Source organism: Podarcis filfolensis (assembly GCF_964270895.1).
Source record: "Podarcis filfolensis genome assembly, chromosome: 10".
Classification (NCBI taxonomy): Eukaryota; Metazoa; Chordata; class Lepidosauria; order Squamata; family Lacertidae; genus Podarcis; species Podarcis filfolensis.
In genome coordinates this window covers 69,711,851-69,735,863 of record NC_139612.1, presented here as the reverse complement: position 1 = coordinate 69,735,863, position 24,013 = coordinate 69,711,851, and the positions used below count along the sequence as shown (strand labels likewise).

Here is a 24,013-nt window from a genome sequence, read left to right as displayed (position 1 = left end):
AATATTATTGGTAGTCCTTGTCAAGTTGTCTTCTTTAAAATTCTGGTGGGAGTATCACAGCTTTCTTTGGAAGTAGATAGGAGCTCAATGCTGTACAGCAGGGGTCGGCAAGGTTAATTTGCCTGGGCTGGATCAGTCCCGCCGAGATTCCTCCATGAGCCGGATCGCGTGCGCGCATGAGCATGTGCAGCTGCGATTTCCGGCGGCTGCATTTGCGCAGATGCGATTTCCGGCAGCTGCGCAGACACAATTTCCGGCGCCGCAGAAGCGAGTCCCCGTGCCATGCTACACCAGTTTAGTGCAGCGCGCCAGGACTCGCCAAGCGGCCGTCTCGGTTCTGGAGTGGCTCGTGGGCCGCTTAAACGGCCTCCGTGGGCCGCAGGTTGGCGGTCCCTGCTGTACAGTATTCCCATGTAGCATCAAACCATGGATCTCATTCCCTGTTCCCCCTCCTCATGATCCAGGATTTCCAATTCGGATTTAGCAGCAAGCTTTCATTGTGTTTCAACATTTGAGTAGCCGGGACCATGGTTTGCCGTTCCCGCCAAACCATGGTTTTCTAGGTTAGCAAATGTAAGCCATTCTTGGCTGTTGGGACACCGAGGCAGACTGGCTCCCTGCTTGACCAGGATTGTCAAGTCCTGGATTGTGGAATGCAAGGGGTCTATGAGCTGGTGTCGAAGCTCCCCTTTCTTCGAGCACGTGGCACTAAGCCATGGTCCATACACTCATGTCCCTCTGCCTTCCGGTCTTCTGTGTGTCTCTTCTGTATCTGAAGTCATTCACCCCTCCTGTGGCTTGCATTGCCTCTTCTTGAAGCACACCTGAGGCCTGGTTCATAGAAGCAGCAGATTCATGCCCGTACCATGCGTTACTGAGTGGTGTGGGGCTCTGTTATCAATTTATTAAATTTATATTCTGTCCTCCCATCGTAAGATCTCAGGGTGCTTCAGAGAATAAAATACAGGGCAAAAGCAAGTAAATAATGAAAACGAAACAGCGTAACAGCTGGATAACGGTTCCATCATTCTTGATCATGCTGCCTAGGATTTATGAGAGATGGGTTCCAACGATGTCTGGATAGCCACTGGTTTTCCAAACCCTGCCTGACATGTTTGAATAGTCCTCTGTGATCAAGGCAAATAGCATGTACCTTTGCTTTGCTGTTTCTTACATGAAGGTTTGTGTTCTTTATGCTGGAGTAAAAGCAGAGACATCACCTTGCCGACAAAGCTCCGTATAGTAAAAGCTATGGTTTTCCCAGTAGTGATGTATGGAAGTGAGAGTTGGACCATAAAGAAGGCTGATCGCCAAAGAATTGATGCTTTTGAATTGTGGTGCTGGAGGAGACTCTTGAGAGTCCCATGGACGGCAAGAAGATCAAACCTATCCATGCTTAAGGAAATCAGCCCTGAGTGCTCACTGGAAGGACAGATCCTGAAGCTGAGGCTCCAATACTTTGGCCACCTCATGAGAAGAGAAGACTCCCTGGAAAAGACCCTGATGTTGGGGAAGATGGAGGGCACAAGGAGAAGGGGACGACAGAGGACGAGATGGTTGGACAGTGTTCTTGAAGCTACCAGCATGAGTTTGACCAAACTGCGGGAGGCAATGGAAGACAGGAGTGCCTGGCGTGCTCTGGTCCAGGGGTCACGAAGAGTCGGACACAACTAAACAACAACAACAACATTCAAGTGTGGAACCCCCTGTAGGGGCAGGAAGTTATCCTGTGACTCTACTGCCTCTATCAAATGGCTGTGTTCTGGCGTCATTTAGACATGCAGGATGCAAGCTCAGCTGAGAAGCAGCATGGCTTTCAATCTGTACTTCCTCAGGTGCAGAGAGAGAGAGAAACCCTAGCTAGAGAAAGTCTAACCCAGTGGCAGGGAAAAGGTTTTTTATTTTATTTTACTGTCTTACCTTCCTGGCAGGACCCACAGGTGAAATTCTGATGAATATACGCTCTTAAGTATATATGGCCCCCCCATTTTTCAAAAGCCAAGCCGTAGATGCCCTACTTTTGAGAACATTGACGCCTCTGTGGCAGTTTTCGTCTTGCGAACGGTGCCACTGTACCCTCCAACTTGTCCCAGCACAAAAATGGGGTGCACATCTTCAGCGCCGCACTCCGACACCAGTCATGTGACCTTTGTGGGAGCACAGCCCCCCGAAATGTGAAGTCTGGGACAGCTGATGGGTATGTGTCACAGACCTCCTGGGTGGGTTACGCAGACCCCCAGGTGGTCCACGAACCACCCATTGGGAGCCGCTAACTTACGTAAGCCAGTCATTCAGATCCAGAGAGGCGTGCCTGTCTCCATCATTACTAACATTTAGGAGGAGTTTGAACACATTCCTGTTTAGCCAGGCAATTGGGTCACTGAAAAATACATTTCCTGGCAACCCTGAGATCACTGAATGGGATAATGCTCTTTTAACAGCTTCTAGAATGCTTTAATCCATTTCAAAATGTTTTCGTTTTGTTTTCTGTTGTTATGTTGCATATCCGTTTGCTACATTGGGCTCCTTGGGGAGGAAAGAGGGATATAAATAAAACACCGTATTGGCCCGAATATAAGCCGCACCCACACATAACCTGCACCTTTAAAATTCAAGGGGGGGGGGGAGACAAGACCCGACCATAAGCCGCTCCCTTAAAATTCTACAGGCACACCCGTTCCATTTTTCCGTATGTTTGTTTTATCAGTGATGTCGTAAAAGCCAATTTTTTTAAGGTTGTGAATTTAAGCTGCACTTTTAACTTCACACGGTCGGAATTTGGGAGGGGGGAAGTGTGGCTTATATTCGGGCCAATATGGTAAAAAACAAACTCATACGCAGTTAGGGCTGCAAATGTCCGAAATCCTGCAAGCCAATGTCAAGTCACGGCGAACGAGATTGATGAACAAAGCGGCTGCCCAGTGGCTGCTTCTGCTGCTCCTGTATTAAGTTTGGGAAACTGCACTAGACTTTCCATGATCATTCACAAAACACGCCCCCCCCCACCCAAAAAAAACACCCCACACAACTTCTTTCCTCTCTCAGAGGTTGGGTGGACCAGCCAAGGGGGGGAAAGGTATCATAAGACCTTTTCGCTCCAAAAGACGCACCTGACCATAAGACGCACCTAGTTTTTAGAGGAGGAAAACAAAGAAAATATTCTGAACAAAACAGTGGATGTATGATTTTTGTGGTTTATGCTGTGGCCACAGACATGTGATCTGATGGTGAATTTGGGGTGACCCAATGCAAAAATCCTGAGGATCCATGAGCTTTTACCTCCCCCCTCCCAGGCAGCCTTCTTTATTGCGTCGCTTATCTCCCAATCACTTGCCGATCAGCTGCTTCCTTTCAACACCCCCTTCCCTCTTGTTTGCCTTAGTGTCTTTTCTTTAGCTGGAGCAAATTTTTGCTCCTCCTTTTCTTCTAATTTCTCTCCTCATTGCTTGTTTTAGTATTCCTGTCTCCTCTCCTTGCAAGTTCGCTGTCTTTACCTCCTCCCTCCCAGGCAGCCTCCTTTATCGCTAGAGTCCCTTATCCCCCTCCCGATTGCTTTCCGATCAGCTGCTTTGTTTCAACACCCCCTTCCCTCTTTCAAAAAAAGAAAGCACAATCTGCTTTTCGCCCCTGGGCAATTTGGCTCCAGGGACCACGCATTCGCTCCATAAGACACACAGACATTTCCCCTTACTTTTTAGGAGGAAAAAAGTGCGTCCTATGGAGCGAAAAATATGGTATTTCATGACCACACAGCCTCCCTATTGAGATAAGACGGCGACTCAGAGCTACTGAAAAGAAGTTCAAGGGCCAACTGGGAGACATATTCAGAAGAGGCATCTTTTATTGTGCTTGGAGTCAAGGCCAGAGGCAGCTTTGCTTGGCAGTACCCTGCCATCACCACCTCGACCACCGCCACCGGGACACGAGGTAGCTAGCCGTTTTGAGCAAACAGAACCCCAGAAAGTCACGAACACAGCGAGAGCCTTCGAGAAAACAGCAGACGTCGGAGCTGTCGGGAATCTCGGACAGTTTTCTGGAGCGTGGAAAGGAGCAAGGAGCTTGCTTGCTTGCTTGCTTGCTCCCATCCATCCAACTTCCAACAACATCCTTCTGCCGTTCCCGGCTCAGCCTCTTCAATTTAAAAACACCCAACGTGTCGGGGGACAAGCTTTAAGCCGACAGGAATCTGAGAGAGGCTTCCCACCCCCACCACCTTGGCAAGACGCAGCAGGAGACCTTCCTTGGTGGTGGCGGCGGTTTTTTAAGTCCCTGAGCGAAAGGCACATTCCGCGGCGGGAGGATGGGGTCCAGCGCGGTGCGAGGCATCAGCACCCGGCGGGAGAAGGAGCAAAGTAGTACACTGCGAGGAGGATGAAGTAAACCATCACCAGCACGGTGCCTGCGGGGGGAGAGAGCAGGTCAGCATGGAAAGATTGGGGGGTCCAAGTCATCGTTTGCATGAGACATCTTTTCTTGGCAATTTGAAGATTCACCGGTAGATAAACTTTGCTCACCTTGGGTTTTCTTTTACTTTTCCCCCCTTGCTGATACTTATCAAAAGTCCATACCCAAGGCAAAGTACTGTATTTTTCGCTCTATAGGACGCACCGGACCATAGGAGGGGGAGAACAGGAAAAAAAATTTTTTTTTCTTCTCCCCCTCTAAAACAAGGTGCGTTCAAGGTGTGTTCAAAAGCAGGTCAGGGAACAGTGCAAAGGCTGCGTGCAGCCTTGCCGCTGCCCCCCGAGCTTGTGGGGCTGGCAGTGGGGGGAAGCGCTGCTTTCTCCCACCGCCAGCCTCAAAGATCCCTGAAGCCGTTGGAGCGCAGCTGCACTCTAAAGGTTTGAGGCTTCGGGGACAGACTTTCAAGCCTCCGCAGGGCAGCGGGGTGCCTTCACCCCGCTGCCCTGCGGAGGCTTTGCGCAGCCACCCCGAAGCTAAAACAGGCTCCGAAGGCTTGCGGATAGCTTCCTGAAGCCTGGAGAGCGAGAGGGGTTGGTGCGCACCGACCCCTCTTGCTCTCCAGGCTTCAGCGAAAGCCTGCATTCGCCCCATAGGACGCACACACATTTCCCCTTCATTTTTGGAGGGGAAAACGTGTGTCCTATAGAGTGAAAAATACGGTATGAATTTTTTTATCACACACCAGAAAAAAGTACATATTTTTAAAATCCAATCCAAAAAGAGAGAAAATTAGAAAAAGATAAAAACGAGTTCTGATTCTCTGCCAGCTAAATCTCGTAACTTGTTCAAAGTACTCACTCATCCAGCTATTCTACAGCCGCCCCTCGGAAGTCAAACGGAATCCATTCGACTTCCAAAATATTTGGAGGCCAAAGCGCGGCTTCTGATTGGCTGAAGGGAGCTCCTGCAGCCAATCAGAAGCCCTGTTGGATGTTCGGCTTCCAAAATCAGTTCGCAAACCAGAACACTCACTTCCGGGTTTGTGGCATTCGGGAGCCAAAATGTTCGAGAACTAAGCTGTCCGAAAACCAAGGTATTATCTATAAGCCAATTATGTAGCCAAAGATGGTTTTAACTCCTTTTAATTCTGGATTGCACTTTCTTGTAACTTAGGATCTCCTGATAAAGGGCAGGCCATAAATTCAACAAGGCTTATTCTGCATCCAGTGTGCTCCCACTGCTAGATTATTTTTTAAAGCTGCACACACGATGCACGACCCACAATCTATACTGATCATGCCGTTTCTGAACAAATCCTGCTGTTGGATGATTCCACACCCCCCCAAAAAAACCCCAGCTTCAATCCAACTAGAAAACTTAAGCCATATTCACTTTGTACTGTGTGAACATTTGAGACGGCCGCTGCGCATGCGCAGATGAGCACACTTGCGCAGATGACAGGTTCATGGCCAGAGGAAACCCAAAAGGTCCTGTGCATTGGCGAAGGCATCCCTTGGGAGGTGACAAACTTCGCACTCAGATGGTGAAAAACTTGAAATGACTTCGCTGCATTTTAAGCTGCTGATGTGAACATACCCTTAAAGGTAAAGGGACCCCTGACCATTAGGTCGAGTCGTGGCTGACTCTGGGGTTGAGGCGCTCATCTTGCTTTAATGGCCGAGGGAGCCGGTGTACAGCTTCCGGGTCATATGGCCAACAGGACTAAGCCACTTCTGGCGAACCAGAGCAGCGCAAGGAAACGCCGTTTACCTTCCCGCCAGAGCGGTACCTATTTATCTACTTGCACTTTGACGTGCTTTCGAACTGCTAGGTTGGCAGGAGCTGGGACCGAGCAATGGGAGCTCACCCCATCGCGGGTATTCAAACTGCTGACCTTCTGATCGGCAAGCCCTAGGCTCTGTGGTTCAACCCACCGCGCCACCCGCGTCCCTTCTGAACATATCCTTAAGATTGCTACGATTCCCAGCACCTGGAGACGGGTGGCGTGGAGATTACGTTTTGAATGTCCTTTAAAGGTTACAGCAAGTACACAGCCCAAGTTAGCTCAGAGGCAGTGGTCTTCGGGGTCTGACTAGCCCCCCCCCAGCAGGCAGGACTGGAACTCGCAGCTCGAAAGCCACCTTTACCTTGGAAGTAGTCACACTTGCCATCCATAAAGATGTAATTCATCAAGACCACGCTGAACATGCTTGCATAGACATGAAGGTCACTGAAGACCAGGATGAAGTCCGTGGGCTGGAAAGAATAAGAATAAGAATAATAAGTTTTATTTATACCCCGTCCTCCCCAGCCAAGACCGGGCTCAGGGCAGCTAACACCAAATATAAAAACAATTGATTTGAAATACAGCTTAAAAAGCAAAATTAAAATACAACATTAAAACATTAAAATGCAGCCTCATTTCAGTGGAAACTCAATCAAAAACTTTTTGGGGATGAAAACATCAAGTCTTCACCAAGGCCAACTATCCAGACTGGTCCTACGTGGGCCAGAAAAAAGCCAGGGAAGTCCCCAAATAGGAGTTCCATCACAGAAGGAGAAAGCAAAAAGGAAAGAGGGGAAGGGGATCAAGTTGATTCCAAGCCAAAGGCCAGGCGGAACAGCTCTGTCTTACAGGCCCTGTGGAAAGAAATCGGATCCTGCAGGGCCCTGGTCTCATGAGACAGAGCGTTCCACCAGGCCGGAGCCAGTGCTTAGAAGGCCCTGGTTTGCTCATTTCTATATACAGGGTGCCTACATTCTGCATGGACTGGTTGCATGGCAACACATGCAAATGGCTTTAGATACCTATTAGGTCCATAAATTACCATATAGCATATATTCAACACAAAAAAACAGTGACAGTTTGTTGTTGACAAAGGACAGCTGGACATAGAAAGGGCCCCATTACCTTCAGTAGCTGAGGGCCTCATCATTTAATGTATTTTTAATGGGCGGGGTATAAATAATAAATTATTATTATTATTATTATTATTATTATTATTATTATTATTATTATTATTAACCTAAATCCGGCCCTGCTTGGGGGTCTCTTTCAACACCATGATATGATGATACAGGGTGGTTGGGGAGCCCATGACTTACATAGAAGACTGTGAAAAGCACCAAGATGGGTATTTGCAGCATGCAGACCTGGACCGCGATGCAGTTCCCAATCTCAATGCTGGAAGAGAGAAAGAGACAGGAGGGAGGGGAGGTGAATGCTGCCCTCAAAATTCCCCTCCCTGGATACATAAGGACCCCAACCGCCTTGCTGTTTCCCGCTACCCGGTTAGAAATCGCCTCCTGTAGCATAGAGTTCCAAAGGTCCCTCTCTGACAGGATGGCAAGGGCACCTGCCACAACGCAGGAGGGGTCATGTTTACATCGCAGAATCCGCACACGGTTCCAGGGTACCTCAGGGATCACCTGAACCCTTATACTATCCTAGCTTGGTCGATGAGATCATCTGCAGGTGTGTTGCTGGTCAACCCCAACCCCCCAAGTTGGCAAAAGCTCGTTCGACAACGGAAAACTGATGTCATCGGAACAGTCCTGTGGAACTCTATGCCACTGGAAATTCAGCTTTTAAATGCCTCCCGAAAGCTTTCCCACGCCACTGGGAGATGACTCAAGACAACTACATCCTTCCCAAAATGGCTAATTCAGGCATAGGCAACCTCGCCCTCCAGATGTTTTGGGACTACAACTCCCATCATCCCTAGCTAACAGGACCAGTGGTCAGGGATGATGGGACCTGTAGTCCCAAAAACATCTGGAGGGTCGAGTTTGCCTATGCCTGACATAGATGGTGCCATTGGCTTTAGCGCCCTCTACTGTCAGCCCCCGAGTTTTCTGCCCTATCAATGTAGTTTCAGCTGAAAATGGGTGTCTGTTTTTAACCTTTTAAATGTTCTTTGTTGCATGCTTTTATTGCTGCAAACTGTTTTGAGATTTATATATATTGGGCTGAAAAAAAGGTTTTCCTTCTTCACATCCGCTGAGACCTGCACCCCGGTCTAAAGAGGTGGGGCACAGGAGGAGGGCATATTTAAGGAATATTTCTTGGGGGAGCCTCCAGGCTAGGATTCCGCGGACCCACCTCAGGCTGAGGTTGTTCTGCAGAGCAAACTGGATCCCGTTGACGATCTCTGGGAGTTCTGGCACCATGGCAAGAATGGTCACGCCAATGAAGTGCTGAGGGAAGGAGAGACGGCCTGGTTATTTTTGTTCTTTAGCCGATTTATAATCTGCTTGCTCCGAGCAGTGCAGAGCTTCAATACAGTGGTACCTCAGGTCACATACGCTTCAGGTTACAGACTCCGCTAACCCAGAAATAGTGCTTCAGGTTAAGAACTTTGCTTCAGGATGAGAACAGAAATCGCGCGGCGGCAGCAGGCGGCCCCATTAGCTAAAGTGGTACCTTAGGTTAAGAACAGTTTCAGGTTAAGTACAGACCTCCGGAACAAATTAAGTACTTAACCTGAGGTACCACTGTATATATATATATATATATATATATATATATATATATATATATATCATGAGAAGACACTACCCCAATGGCATCTCACATAACTTTAAAAAGAAATTTAACAAAAATAATCCTAAAATAAAATAATCCGTGTCCAGGGCAGCTGTTTACCAGCTCCATCTGGTACGCAGGATGAGACCCTACCTGCCCACTGTCTGTCTTGCCATAGTGGTTAATGCTCTAGTTATCTCCTGCTTGGACTGCTGCCATGTGCTCTAGGTGGGGCTACCTTTGAAGGTGACCCGGAAACTACAACTAATCCAGAATGCGGCAGCTAGACTGGTGACTGGGAGTGGCCGCCGAGGCCACATAACACCGGTCTTGAAAGACCTACACTGGCTCCCAGTAAAATTTCTGAGCACAATTCAAAGTGTTGGTGCTGACCTTAAAAGCCCTAAACGGCCTCGGTCCAGTATACCTGAAGGAGCGTCTCCACCCCCATCGTTCTACCCCGGACACTGAGGTCCAGCTCCGAGGGCCTTCTGGCAGTTCCCTCACTGCGAGAAGCCAAGTTACAGGGAACCAGGCAGAGGGCCTTCTTGGTGGTGGCTCCCGCCCTGTGGAACGCCCTTCCACCAGATGTCAAAGAGAACAACAACTACCAGACTTTTAGAAGACATCAGAAGGCAGCCCTGTTTAGGGAAGCTTTTAATGTTTGATGTATTACGGTATTTTAATATTTTTTTGGAAGCCGCCCAGAGTGGCTGGGGAAGCCCAGGCTGATGGGCGGGGTATAAATAATTAATTATTATTATTAAAAACTAAAAATCACATTGAAAGGCTTGGGAGAACAGAGAGGCTTAAGAGATGCTCCTGCGATGACCAGGAGAGCCTCTCTGGACACAGCAAGCCATGGTTGGGGTGCCACCACCGAAAAGGCCCTGGTAGCAAACCAGCTTCTTAGATGGGGTGGGGGACATGGAGAAGGAGCTCAGGTCTACCCGCCAAGGATGGCATTGCCCCACTGCGGCCCCCACCTGCGCCAGCCCTGGCCCTGCCTCCTCCTCACCTGAGACACCGCCGAGTTGTTCAAGATGGGGCTGATGTGCTCCGTGGCCAGGTCTGCGCAGGCAGACATGCCCAGAGTGGCGACCAGCAAGATGAGCAAAGCTCTCCAGCGAGACCAGTGGACCACCGCGCTGTGATGGTGGCCGGGCGCTAGAGAACAGGAGAGACACGTACATCCGTATTACTAGTTTAGAATAGATTTATGAAAGATTTATTGATTAGAATATTTGTGCGAGATTGTATGGGAAAAATACGGAATAACAATCTTGCTTAAAATGTATATAGGAAGTGCAGTGTAAGCCATGGAAATCAATCAATGAATTATTATTATTATTTTCATATTGAGATAATTGTAGAATAAACTTCCAACTTTTCTTCTTCTTTTCTCTTTATTTTTTCTTTTCTCTTTCCTTTTGTTCCTTTTTTCATATATATGTGCTTATTTGAAATATATATGTATGTATGTATTTGCAATATTTTGCTTATATTTTGTAACAATTATGTTAAATATTTTTTTTAAAAAAATTGGAAAAAAATTACTTGCACCCCTCTGCCCATTCAACTGCGTTGCCCCAGCCAGTCTTGGCGGCTTCCAACAGAATATAAAAGAACTTAGCAAAACGTCCAGCAACATTACCATAGTTGTTATTTATTAAATTTCTCCCCCCCCCCCTTTTTATGCAGGTAACTATAATTATTTTATTTTTTTATTTATTTGTTTGTTTTTCAACATAAATCATAAGAACAAGATTCCAAGGCATCTCCTGGGCTTCCATCCTCCCCTTTGTGGGTCCTATTTCCTCCTGGTGATGATGATCCAAATCTTTTACATCTCCATTGCGTCCAGAATTCACCCTTAAACTACAAGGGGTGTTTATTTGCTATTTATTAAATTTCTATGCAGCCTTCATCCAAAGATTACAGGGCGGCCACACACACACACACACACACACACACAGAGTGGATGCTCAGGTTGCGGACGTAATCGGTGCGGGATGCACATTCGCAACCCGCAGCATTTGCAACCCGCAGTGGCACATCTACTGCTGGTTGCGATTCAGCACTTCTGCACATGCGCAACCGCAGAAACCTGGAAGTAACCCGTTCCGGTACTTCTGGGTTTTGGCGGTCTGTAACCCAAAAAAACGCAACCTGAAGCGTCTGTAACCCAAGGTATGACTGTATAGGTAAAAAGGTAAAGGACCCCTGGATAGTTAAGTCCAGTCAAAGGCGACAGGTGCTCATCTCGCTTTCAGGCCAAGGGAGCTGGCGTTTGTCCACAGAAAGTTTTCCGGGTCATGTGGCCAGCAGGAGTAAACCGCTACCAGCACACAGAGGACCATGATGAGTGCGAGAGCACACAGAAACGCCGTTCACCTTCCCGCCGGAGTGGTACCTATTTATCTACTTGCACTTTGACGTGCTTTTGAACTGCTAGGTTGGCAGGAGCAGGGACCGAGCAACAGGAGCTCACCCCATTGCGGGGATTAGAACCGCCGACCTTCTGATCGGCAAGCCCAAGAGGCTTAGTGGTTTAGGCCACAGCTCCACCCACGTCCCTATTAACCTTTACCTTTACCATACACACACACCATAGAAACAAATGAAAACAATACATCACCCAATTCACCTTCCTTCACTTCCTTAACTGGCCAAAGGCCTGGGAGAAGTAGGACTTGCCTGGCATCCGACCCACTTCTAAAAGGCCACCTAAGGAAAGCTTTTGCCACGGTTTTGTCTGATCTTTTCCAAGACGGGGGCCTTGCCTGCTTCCTGCTGCAGCAAGTGCTGCAGATTAACTCTGCACTGTGAAGAATTGTATACAGAGCTCTGGGACTTCGAGACTGTGGCGCACAACCCGCCTCAAGGCATTAAGAGAGGCCCACTTCCTACTGCAACGTGCTCTCTGTGGGGCTACCTTTGAAGGTGACCCAGAAACTACAACTAATCCAGAATGCGGCAGCTGGACTGGTGACTGCCCAGACTATATAACTGTGGTCCTGAAAGACCTACATTGGCTCTCAGTACGTTTCCGAGCAGGGACGCAGGTGGTGCTGTGGGTTAAACCACAGAGCCTAGGACTTGCTGATCAGAGGGTTGGCAGTTCGAATCCCCGCGACGGGGTGAGCTCCCGTTGCTCGGTCCCTGCTTCTGCCAACCTAGCAGTTTGAAAGCACATCAAAGTGCAAGTAGATAAATAGGTACCACTCCGGCGGGAAGGTAAACGGTGTTTCCGTGCGCTGCTCTGGTTCGCCAGAAGCGGATTAGTCCTGCTGGCCACATGACCCGGAAGCTGTATGCCAGCTCCCTCGGCCAATAAAGCGAGATGAGTGCCGCAACCCCAGAGTCGGTCACAACTGGACCTAACGGTCAGGGGTCCCTTTACCTTTACATTTCCGAGCACAATTCAAAGTGTTGGTGCTGACCTTAAAAGCCCTAAACGGCATCGGTCCAGTATACCTGAAGGAGCGTCTCCACCCCCATCGTTCTGCCCGGACGCTGAGGTCCAGCTCTGAGGGCCTTCTGGCTGTTCCCTCACTACAGGAAGTGAAGTTACAGGGACCCAGGCAGAGGGCCTTCTCGGTGGTGGCGCCCGCCCTGTGGAACACCCTCCCACCAGATGTCAAGGAAATAAACAACTATCTGACTTTTAGTAGACATTTTAAGGCAGCCCTGTTTAGGGAAGCTTTTAATATTTGATGAATTATTGTATTTGAATATTTTGCTGGAAGCCGCCTAGAGTGGCTGGGTAAACTCAGCCAGATGGGCAGGGTATAAATAAGAAATTATTCCCCACCTGACAAGAGAAAAGCTTAGGAAGGTACTTACTGTGGCAGTCGCTGACATGGATGTCGTAGATGTGCGAGTGAGTCTTCAAGGTGAAGAGCAGACCGATGATGTACGCCGCAGGGAGCAACAGGGACACCGTATACACCAGGGGCCTGTCACACACAAAGGGTTAAAATATGTGTGTGGGGGATTTCTACCCTACACCTGGCCCACCTGCCAGGGCAGCCCCAGGACCAAACCTTAAGAGTCAGAGATGAGCGTAGAGAAGCTGATCTATGCATGCAGTGCACTTAAAGAAAATGTGATGAAAATGATGTATAGATGGTATTTTACACCATCAGAACTTGCTGAAATGTGTAACACAAGTTCTAACGAGTGTTTGAAATGTAAAGAAAAGGAAGGTATCTTTTATGTGGTGGACCTGTAAAATGGTAAAGGCTTTCTGGGAAATGATATATAATGAGTTAAAGACAACGTTTAAAAATAATTTTGTTAAAAAACCAGAAGCCCTCTTACTGGGTATACTGGGCGAAGAGATACGAGGTATGATTAACGGGAAAGAACCAAATGCAAATGAATGCAGGACAAATGCTCATCACTCAGCCTCCTCACAAACAAATCAGAGCAAAAGCTCATTAAAGTCCAAATACCATTTAACCTCCCCGTAAGCTTTGTGCAAGTGAATCAGGATAAACGCTGGTATCTGAAGAAGTGTGTATGCACACGAAAGCTTATACCAAGAACAAACTTACTTGGTCTCTAAGGTGCTACTGGACTTTTTTTTATTTTTATAAATATTTCGATTGCGTCAGACCAACATGGCTACCTACCTGAATCTAGAACCATGAAAGGCACCACATTGAGCTTCATGAAATGGAAGTCCATCAACTTATCTGAAGAAGTGTGCATGCACATGAAAGCTTATACCAAGAACAAACTTAGTTGATTTCTAAGGTGCTACTGGACAATTTTTTAATTTTATTATATAGCTCAATAAACAGGTTTCTTTGAGAAGCTTCTTTGAGTCGCAGGAGTCGCTTCCTCAAGCCTCATGCAGAGTTTTTATTATTATTATTATTTTCAGAAGCTACCAGGGAACTGGTGATCCGATCAGATGATGAACGACTCATGCATGGGGCTGCGTTAGAAAAATCGATCTGCCACAGTCAAGGATGAGGAAGACAGAGAGCATGTTATGCGCCTCTGGCACATGACGGAATGGAATTTTGTGGCTCACAACAGCTCCAGCCAGCGAGGCTTTCCATGACCAGAAGCAGTTAAACAGGACAGGCAAATTAAAAGGATGAACGATAAAGTACTTACTCAACATGACTGTAGTAAAGGGTCCCATTGTTCTCCATCTACCAAGAGATAATAGAATTATCAGACCCTGCAGTGCCAGAAGTGAACCATTTGCAAATATTGTTATTTGTGGGGCTGCCTTTGAAGACGGTTCGGAAACTTCAGCCGGTGCAGAATTTGGCAGCCAGTTTGCTCACCGAGGCAAGACTGTCTTTGGCACATAAAACCAATCCTGGCTCAATAGGTTGTCGATTAATTTCTGGGCCCAATTCAAAGAGCTGGGTTTGACCTATAAAGTTTTAAGACCGCAGAACCTCAAGGCCAGCCTCTCTCCATATGAACTGAAAATAATAATAATAATAATAATAATAATAATAATAATAATAATAAGTTTTATTTATACCCCCACACAAGAGCCGGGCTTAGGGTGGCTAACACCAGTAAAACTACAGTAAAAACATAATGGGGGGGGGAGGGAACCAATTTAAAATACAGGTTAAAATGCAATTTAAAATGCAGCCTCGTTTTAAAAGTCAAAACCATAAGGGGAGGGAAAACATAAGGGTCAGACTGAGTCCACACCAAAGGCCTGGTGGAACGGCTCTGTCTTGCAGGCCCTGCGGAAAGATGTCAAGTCCCGCAGGGCCCTGGTCTCTTGGGCCAGAGCGTTCCACCAAGTCGGGGCCAGTACTGAGCGGGAGCGTCTCCTCCCCCATCGTTCTGCCCGGACACTGAGGTCTGCCCGGACACTGAGGGAAGCTGCTTTGAGTTGCCATTGCAAAAAAAAAAGGGGGGGGCAACTAATAATTTTAATGAATAAATAATAATACTTTAATTAGGGGTATTTACATTATGACCCCTGCGCAATTTTTCCCTGCCCCCTTTTTGCTCTTATGTTATCTGTTTTGCGATTTAAGCTGTAATCTGCCCTAAGGTCTCTTGATGAAGGGCGATATAGAAATGTTAATTGATAATAAAAGCAACTGTTTTTATACTTGGTAAACAGCTCAGCGAGTTATTTGGACTACTGCAATGCGCTCTACGTGGGGCTACCTTTGAAGGTGACCCGGAAACTACAACTTTGAAGGTGACCCGGAAACTACAACTAATCCAGAATGTGGCAGCTAGACTGGTGATTGGGAGCGGCCGCCGAGACCACATAACACCGGTCCTGAAAGACCTACATTGGCTCCCAGTACGTTTCCGAGCACAATTCAAAGTGGTGGTGTTGACCTTGAAAGCCCTAAACGGCCTCAGTCCAGTAGACCTGAAGGAGGGTCTCCACCCCCATTGTTCAGCCCGGACACTGAGGTCCAGCTCCGAGGGCCTTCTGGCAGTTCCCTCCCTGCAAGAAGCCAAGTTACAGGGAACCAGGGAGAGGGCCTTCTCGGTGGTGGCACCCGCCCTGTGGAACGCCCTCCCATCAGATGTCAAAGAGATAAACAACTACCAGACATTTAGAAGACACCTGAAGGCAGCCCTGTTCAGGGAAGTTTTTAATGTGTGACATTTTGATGTATTTTTAATCTTTGTTGCAATCCGCCCTGAGTGGCTGGGGAAACCCAGCCAGATGGGCGGGGTACAAATAATAAATTATTATTATTATTATTATTATTATTATTATTATTATTATTATTATTAGCGGCATAGAAGTTTAATCATCAACAACTCGGAACCTTAAGAAGCCAAAATCCCATGTGGCGTCTGAAGAAACCAGCAACTCAGAATGCATCTGGGCTGGTTTTTGCCGCTGATATCCACTGCAGAGCAGCAAAGAGATTATGCCTGATTTATAGCCAATGCGGCTGGGACTGGTTGGTGAAGTCCCAGCCCCATGTGGGGCCCAGAAGCTGCTGCTCACCAAGTCGAAGTGGCAGCTCTGGCAGACATAGTGCCCTGGTGGCTCTTGGGTGACGTTCTGGCATTCCCCGCAGACCAGCCTCCCGTAGACTTTGGAGAAGAGGGTTGGAGCGAACACACCTGGGGGGAAAGGAGAGCGAGAGAAGATCAGCCCCATCGCCTCCCAGGATCCGTCCAGCCCACATCTTTCCCCCTGACCCGAGTTTCCCATTTTCATTACGGTGGTGCCTTGGTTTTCAAACTTAATCCGTTCCGGAAGTCCGTTCTGTAACCAAAGCGTTGCAAAACCAAGGCACGCTTTCCCACAGAAAGTAACGCAAAACGGATTAATCCGTTCCAGACTTTTAAAAAACAATCTCTAAAACAGCAATTTAACATGAATTTTGCTATCTAACGAGACCGTTGATCCATAAAAGGAAAGCAATAAACAATGTACGGCAGTCACACAATCAATCAGTCAGGAGCTGAACTGGGTTCCACAAAGTCACAAAAACAAAACAAAAAGGGCTGCGAAAACAAAAGCGCAAAATAAATAGCAAAAACAGACCTCAGCGTAACACTCAAAACGGAAGTGTGGCACTCAAATTGGAAGTGTAATACTCAAAACGGAGGATGTTTGGCTTCCGAAATAAGTTCGCAAACTGCAGCACTTACTTCCCGGTTTGCAGTGTTTGGGTTCCAAGGCGTTTGAGAACCAAGGTATCACTGTACTGTGTTATTTTAATGGGATCATTTTCTAGCACATTTTAATATGGACGTTCAGGCTTATTGTGGAGGGTTAAGGCAATTCTGGCTGCTTTTCCCTCCTGGAGGAAGAAGCTTGGGTTGGCCAAGTTAGACTTGCTAGCCTCAAAAAACCTGACAACAGATATTTTTGTATTCCCTGGTGTTACAAGACTGCTCAGGGGTTGGACTTATAAACATCCTGGACTTATAACGAGGCTGATTTATCTCTAATCTATATCTCAAAATTCTCCCATTGGTACTACAGTGGTACCTCGGGTTACATACACTTCAGGTTACATAGGCTTCAGGTTACAGACTCCGCTAACCCAGAAATAATACCTTGGGTTAAAAACTTTGCTTCAGGATGAGAACAGAAATCGTGCTCTGGCAGCGCAGTGGCAGCGGGAGGCCCCATTAGCTGAAGTGGTGCTTCAGGTTAAGAACAGTTTCAGGTTAAGAACGGACCTCCGGAACAAATTAAGTACGTAACCAGAGGTACCACTGGAGGTGAGGTAGAAGATCTCTGTTATATGCTCTGTTATATGCATACCTGTTATATGCTCTATTGTCAGCTCTGTCAAAACCCCCAAAAGAGATTTTTTTGGAACAGATGCTGGCAGAAGCCTGAAGTGAAAATATGCTGGCTGTTATCTGACTGTGACCTGCTTGTCACATACAAAATGGCCCCATTTGCTAAAGCCGCTAAATATATAAAAGGTATATAAAAGACAATGCCACAAACTTTACAGGTGATTCATTAATTTGACTTATTGTAAACGGGTGCGTATCTCTGGTTTTCTTTCATCAGGTTTTAATTGAACTTGCAGGATCTGTAAAAACTAATCTGTAGTGGCTTTTAGTCAAACGCAATAAATGACTGAAAGTTGGGTAAGGCTATCAATGGCTCCCTCCTACATAGCTGTCAACTGTCCCTTATTTGGCGGGACAATCCCTTATCCCAGCGCCGTGTCCCGCTGCTGTCCCTTATTGATGATGTCGCTTAAATTTCCCGGGTTTCAAAGGAAGCAGCTCCTCTCCCCCCCTGCTTGCCGGCCAGGCAGGAGGGAGGCTCCAACTGTGTTGCTTGGCTGCGTTGCTCACCCAATAAGGAGTCTAAGAACGACTGGGGGGTGGAGCTTGCATGCCTTGTGCCGATCAAATCGGCCGCGTTGCCTGGGGACTCGCCTTTGCTCAGCGCTTCCCAGCGGAGAGGTGACGGTGGTTTCCCTTGCTGCATCCCCTTTGCCGGGTTGCTGCGCTGTGGGAACCACCGCTTGAGGCTTCGTTTGGCTGCTGGCTGGGCTTTCTGCCTTTGGCTCGGAGGGGCTCAGAAGTTGAACATACCTGTGCCCAGAAAATCCCTTATTTTGGCTGCTGATCCCTTATTTTCAAGGCTGCTGGTCCCTTATTTTAAAATCTGTAAGTTGAAAGCTATGCCCTCCTACCTACCTACCTCCGCAACTTACCTCCCACAGAGAGGAAGAGGAGGGCGGAGCTGACCCCGGCTGACCTGCTGTTGAATCTCTGCTCTTGGTGCCGAATGCCGCCAATCACCATGCACAGCCCCTAGAAGGAGAAAGAGAGAGAAGGATAGTGGCTCCATCCCTGCGTCCGCCAGCCTGGCTTTGGAAGAGGCAGCGAGGAAGCAGGAAGACCTAGCTCTGCATTCTCCAAACTGCCTGTTATGTACTGAAGTTCTCACCCTGGGCCAGCAGGGGGATACTGTAGATAGTTATGCAAATAAGGGATTGAAAGTGACGTTCAGTGATTGGATAGTTTTAGAAAGTTGTTACAGTAACGTTGTACTGGAGCTCTATATAAGCAGGCTGGCTGAACCCTTCAGTTCAGTTCTGTTCTGGCCTGTGAATAAACAAGAGCTGTTTGAAGAATCGCTGTGTCGTCTGATATGTTCACCCACAACTTAACACTGCCCACCCCCGAGAGATGGTACATTACCCCTGAAAAAATGGCAAAAATGTACAGGACAAGCTCCAATAAGTGTTGGAAATGCAAAGAGAAGGAGGGTCTGTTTAGGAAGCTTTTAATGTTTGATGCATTACTGTATTTTAATATTTTGTTGGAAGCCGCCCAGAGTGGCTGGGGAGGCCCGGCCAGATAGGCGGGGTATAAATATTATTATTATTATTATTATTATTATTATTATTATTATTAGTGGCAGGATTGCAAAATAACTAAAAGTTATTGGGGAATGATTTACAATGAAATGAACAGAATGTTTAAGGCATCTTTTGTTAAAAGACCAGAAGCTTTTCTGTTAGGTTGGCCAAATTCTGTGCAACTGCCATAAAACTTAGTCATTATCATAGCTGTCAACTTTTCCCTTTTCTTGTGAGGAATCCTATTCGGAATAAGGGAATTTCCCTTTCAAAAAGGGAAACGTTGACAGCTATATGGTAGCACAGCTTGTTCCCTAAGGCCTTGAATGACAATTTCAGGTTGTATTTTAGTGATTTAAATTATAGATTTCTAACTGCTGCTATATCTGTATTGTCCCTGTTATACCCAACTGTAAATTCAAATGTATCCCTATCGTGTTTTATGACTTCCCTGATATTGTATGTGAGCTGGAACTCGTCTGTAACCGAAATAATAAAATTATTATTATTATTATTATTTCGGTTAGGTATTACAGGGCAAGACTTGCCAAAAGGATGTAAAAAACTATTTATGTATGCGACAACGGCGGCTAGGATGTTAGATGGAAGGATGACAAGATAGCAGCGAAAGAAGAATGGCAAGAAAAGCTGATGGAATATGCTGGAGTGGCGAAACTAACTGGAAAACTAAGAGACAAGGCCAATAGAGATTTTAAGAAGGACTGGGAACCGCTTATGTTATATCTAAAGAATTATTGTAAAGAAGTGGACTTACTATCACTTCTTTAAACACTTACAATTAAGAAAACGTGTAAAAAATTAAGATGTAATAATGGGAAAATAACAAAGGGTAAGATGCAATGCGGAGATATGGTATAAAATTGTTTGTTATTGTTATAATTGATCAGAATATAATTATATATATATATATATATATATATATATATATATATATATATATATATATATATTATTATTATTATTATTATTATTATTATTATTATTATTATTATTATTTTAAATGCCAGGCAGTGTCTGCGGGTCTCAAACCGCTAGAAGCGATTAGGGGATCTAAGCAATTGCTTTGGTCGATGGAACCGCTGGGCTGAGCTGGCTCATAAAAAATATTTTTTAAGTAAAACAAACAAACTGCCCACCCCCAGCAAAAAAAAATGCTGCTGGGAGTCCCAAATGCCACCATCCCCGGTCTGCGTTGCCAATGAACTTGGCCCCGTAGCCGTGCAGATCTCTGAGCAGAGGCGTCACACACTGAGAAGGCCTCATTACTGTCAGCAATCGTGTTGCAGCATTCTGCACTCCGTGCAGCCTGTGGATCAAGCGCAAGGGAAGCCCCGTGTAGAGCACATTGCAGTAATGCAGCAGAACGCGGCGCAACGGCAGAGCACCTCCCCTCTGATTTTTCACTGTGCAACTTTGCCCAAGTCTGTTGTTCTGCAGATCCATTATGGTCGGGGAATAATGTGTTGCGAGGTCGGGGACGGGACCACTGCGGAACCAGGCTGGGGACTCCATTCGACATGCAGAAAAGGAGAGCCTTATTCTAGCACAGCCTTCCCCAAGCTAATGCGGCGAGAGGAGGGGTCTAGTAAATTCACCAACTAATTAATTACAGTCATATCTTGGGATGAATACGCTTCAGGTTGAGCGTTTTCGGGTTGCGCTCCGCAGCGACCCGGAAGTAACGGAACGCATTACTTCTGGGTTTTGCTGCTTGCGCAGATGCTCAAAATGATGTCACACGCATGCCCGGAAGTAGCGAAACGCGACCCGCGCACGCGCAGTCATGTCTTAACGTTCCTTTCAGGATGCAAAAGGGGCTCCGGAACAGATCCCGTTCGCATCCAGAGGTACCACTGTAAATCAAAGGGGCATGCAAATGTTACGAAACCAATAAAGTAAAAAAAAAAAAAATCCCTTCCCGCGGCCGAAAGCTCCCCTGTTCCGCTTGCAGATTTCAGTTGCAGAATTCAGAATTTCAGGCCAGAAGGAACAATCCCGACATGTATGAGGGGATTGGCAAGCAGGGGACGGGACAGAGAAGCCACAAATTCCAAGAGGGAAGATGATAGATAAATAAATAAAGAATTGTTATTGTTATTGGTTGATTTATTTATACCCCGCTCATCTGGCTGGGTTTCCCCAGCTACTCTGGGTGGCTCCCAATAGAACATTCAAAACATGATAAATACATCAAACATTAAAACCTTCCCTAAACAGGGCTGCCTTCCTTTGTTTTCTGAAAGTCAGGTAGTTGTTTATTTCAAGTGTCTGGATGGGCACTTGAGGGCTGGACTCACCGGGATGAAAAGGACACAGCCCAGCAGGGTCCCCGTCAAGGCGGACTTGACGATTTCCTCGTAGCACTTGTTCTTCTCTCGGGCGCCTTTGATGAGGGCCGTGATGTAGAAAGTGAGCTCCGTGATGGAGCCGAACGTGGCGTTGACCACGGCCCCCACCGCAAAGTTGCTCTGGGCTGAGATGCTGTAGGAGAAACAGAGAAAGTCCACGAGGTGAAGTCGCCGGCGCTTAGCATCATCATCAGAGCCTTGGGGTCCCTCACAACTCAGCCATTCTACAAGGTGTGACCGGAAAGTTTGGTGAATGGTCCATAGCTGTCAACTGTCCCTTATTTGGCGGGAAAGTCTCTTATCCCAGCACCGTGCCCCGCTGCTGTCCCTTATCGATGATGTCCCTTAAATTTCCCGGGTTTCAAAGGAAGCAGCTCCTCTCCCTCCCTCCCTGCCGGCCAGGGAGGAGGGAGGCTCCAACTGGGTTGCTTGGCTGCGTTGCTCACCCAATAAGGAGTCTGAGAACGACTGGGGGGTGGAGCTTGCATGCCTTGTGCCGATCAAATCGGCCGCATCGCCTGGGGACTCGCCTTTGCTCAGCGCTTCCCAGCGGAGAGGTGATGGTGGTTTTCCTTGCTGCACCCCCTTTCCCGGGTTGCTGCGCTGTGGGAACCACCGCTTGAGGCTTTGTTTGGCTGCTGGCTGGGCTTTCTGCCTTTGGCTCAGAGGGGCTCAGAAGTCGAACATACCTGTGCCCAGAAAATCCCTTATTTTGGCTGCTGATCCCTTATTTTCAAGGCTGCTGATCCCTTATTTTCAAATCTGTAAGTTGACAGCTATGGAATGGTCACAGAAATCGGACAGCGAGAAATACAGTCATACCTCGGGTTACAGACGCTTCAGGTTGCATTTTTTCAGGTTAGGGACGCTCCGAAACCCGGAAGTACCGGAACGGGTTACTTCCAGGTTTCAGAGGTCGTGCATGCGCAGAAGCGCTATATTGCGCTTTGCGCATACGCAGAAGCGCCGAATCACAATCCGCGCATGCGCAGACACGCCACTGTGGGTTGTGAACATGTATCCTGCACGGATCATGTTCGCAACCCGAGCGTCCACTGTATTAAAACACACAATCGGCATCAGAAATGCACAAAATGCTCACAATTGTGTACAGAGATGAAGCTGAAAGACAGTGTGTGAGTGGTTGGAGCGGTTTTGTGAAGGGCGGCAAACCATCAAAGATGACCCTCAGTCTGGCAGACCGCCGGCGAGCTGAACGGCAGCAAATGTCAATACGAGATTGTGAGTTATTGATGAGGGATCGGCATTTGTCTGAATGATGGCGGAAGAATTGCATATTCCGTGTGAAATCGTTACTGAGGTTAGTGAGTTGTCCCACCCTCCATATTCTCCCACCGGATTTCTTTCTTTTTCCAAAACTGAAATCTGCACTGAAAGGGCACAGATTTCACAACATTTCACACGTCCAAGCTGCTGTGACGAGGGAATTGAAAGCTGTACGAAAAGAGGACTTCTCCAGGAGTTTCCAACAGTTCTACGAAAGTTGTCAACGGCGTGTTGTATCAGAGGGGGCCTACATTGAAGGCCTGTAAGGTTGTACGTTCGAATATTTCTCGCTGTCCGATTTCTGCGGACGTTCACCGAACTTTCGGGTCACACCTTGTATGATTCCATGATTCTACATCTCATGGTTAATTCTTTTTTAACGCCTCTTACCTGGCAATTGCCATGCCTATGTAGTACGAGAGGGGCATGATGGAGAGCAGCGCCAAGGTAAACTTCACCACAGAGCTGGTGTAATGGTTGTGCTTATCCGCGTAGCCCAGAACTAGAGTCACAATAACCAAAGGGAGCAGATCTGACGAGAGGCATTGAAAGGAAAAACACACGTGCGTATTTTCTTTTGAGCGGCATCAACTGTGCAGGAGGTTTCGCTGAGAAACAGCCGCCCAGAGTGGCTGGGGAAACCCAGCCAGATGGGTGAGGTACATATAATAAATTATTATTATTATTATTGTTATTATTATTATTATTATTATTACTACTATTCCTCCTGGGAAGATGAAGCCAAGGAGGTGCTAGGAATACAATGACCAGCTGAGGCCAAGCTGCAAGTGCAAGCATTGAATTAGACAGCAGAGCCAGAGTTCTGACACTCTCTCTATCAACGCTCCTGCTTTAACCAAAACAGGTTTCTAGTCCTTATGGAGGACATTAAAACTTCAAAACCTTGGGGCTGCACCTGGGGCCTGATCTGAGCCAAGGCTCCTCTGGAGGCCCGTTGCAAAGTCAAGAGTTCTCTTAAGCATATGCAGAGTGTGCAACCTCTTTGTTTAAAGATGGGCAAGGAGGTTTTTCAGAACGGTTGATACGCTACGATAATCTTTATTGTCATTGTCCCATACAGAACAACGAAATTGAAAAAATCTACATCAGGCATTCAAAAACCAACAAGCCTGCTATCCCAGCTATCCCAACCTGGTTAGCACCTAAAAACTCTGATACCCCATAATTAAATATAATATACTCCCATAGAGACTACCTTACACTCCGTTTAAAACCAAAATCGCATTTGGGTAGAAACTGTTTCTCAGGCGGCTAGTCCTGGTCTTTATAACCCTGGACCTTCTTCCAGAAGGCAGAAGCTGAAAGAGATCATTTCCAGAGTGCACATTATCCTGCGCTATCTCTGCCGCTTTCTTATGACACCTAGAAGCACAGATTTGATCCAAGGTGGGAAGAGTGCACCCAATTATTCTCTCCGCAGTCTTTACAACCTTGGACAAGTAGTTGTGTTCAGCTCTGTCCAGGTTTTGCTCCTCTGCTCTCGCTACATCTGCAGAAGCCACTCCGCACAGAAAACCCATCTGTTTTGCTTAAAAGATTCAGTCTGCTCAATTTTATTTTATTTTTTTTAAAATGCAATGCAATTGAGGTTTATA

At 47.0% G+C, this 24,013-nt stretch overlaps 1 protein-coding gene across 1 annotated transcript in view; it reads right to left on the bottom strand.

The window, feature by feature from the left end:
- Positions 1–3,823: 3,823 nt before the first annotated feature.
- Positions 3,824–24,013, bottom strand: part of LOC310742906 (uncharacterized protein) — a 45,350-nt gene continuing 25,160 nt past the window's right edge. Inside the window, exons 10-20 of the mRNA XM_083572732.1 lie at positions 22,788–22,929; positions 21,060–21,243; positions 18,091–18,190; positions 15,900–16,018; positions 14,060–14,097; positions 12,776–12,888; positions 9,948–10,096; positions 8,507–8,601; positions 7,510–7,588; positions 6,552–6,660; positions 3,824–4,399 (exon numbers count right to left, since the gene is read on the bottom strand). Coding sequence (XP_083428858.1) covers positions 4,326–4,399; positions 6,552–6,660; positions 7,510–7,588; positions 8,507–8,601; positions 9,948–10,096; positions 12,776–12,888; positions 14,060–14,097; positions 15,900–16,018; positions 18,091–18,190; positions 21,060–21,243; positions 22,788–22,929 — 1,202 coding nt within the window. The 3' untranslated portion in view covers positions 3,824–4,325. The remainder of the gene's footprint in view (positions 4,400–6,551; positions 6,661–7,509; positions 7,589–8,506; positions 8,602–9,947; positions 10,097–12,775; positions 12,889–14,059; positions 14,098–15,899; positions 16,019–18,090; positions 18,191–21,059; positions 21,244–22,787; positions 22,930–24,013) is intronic.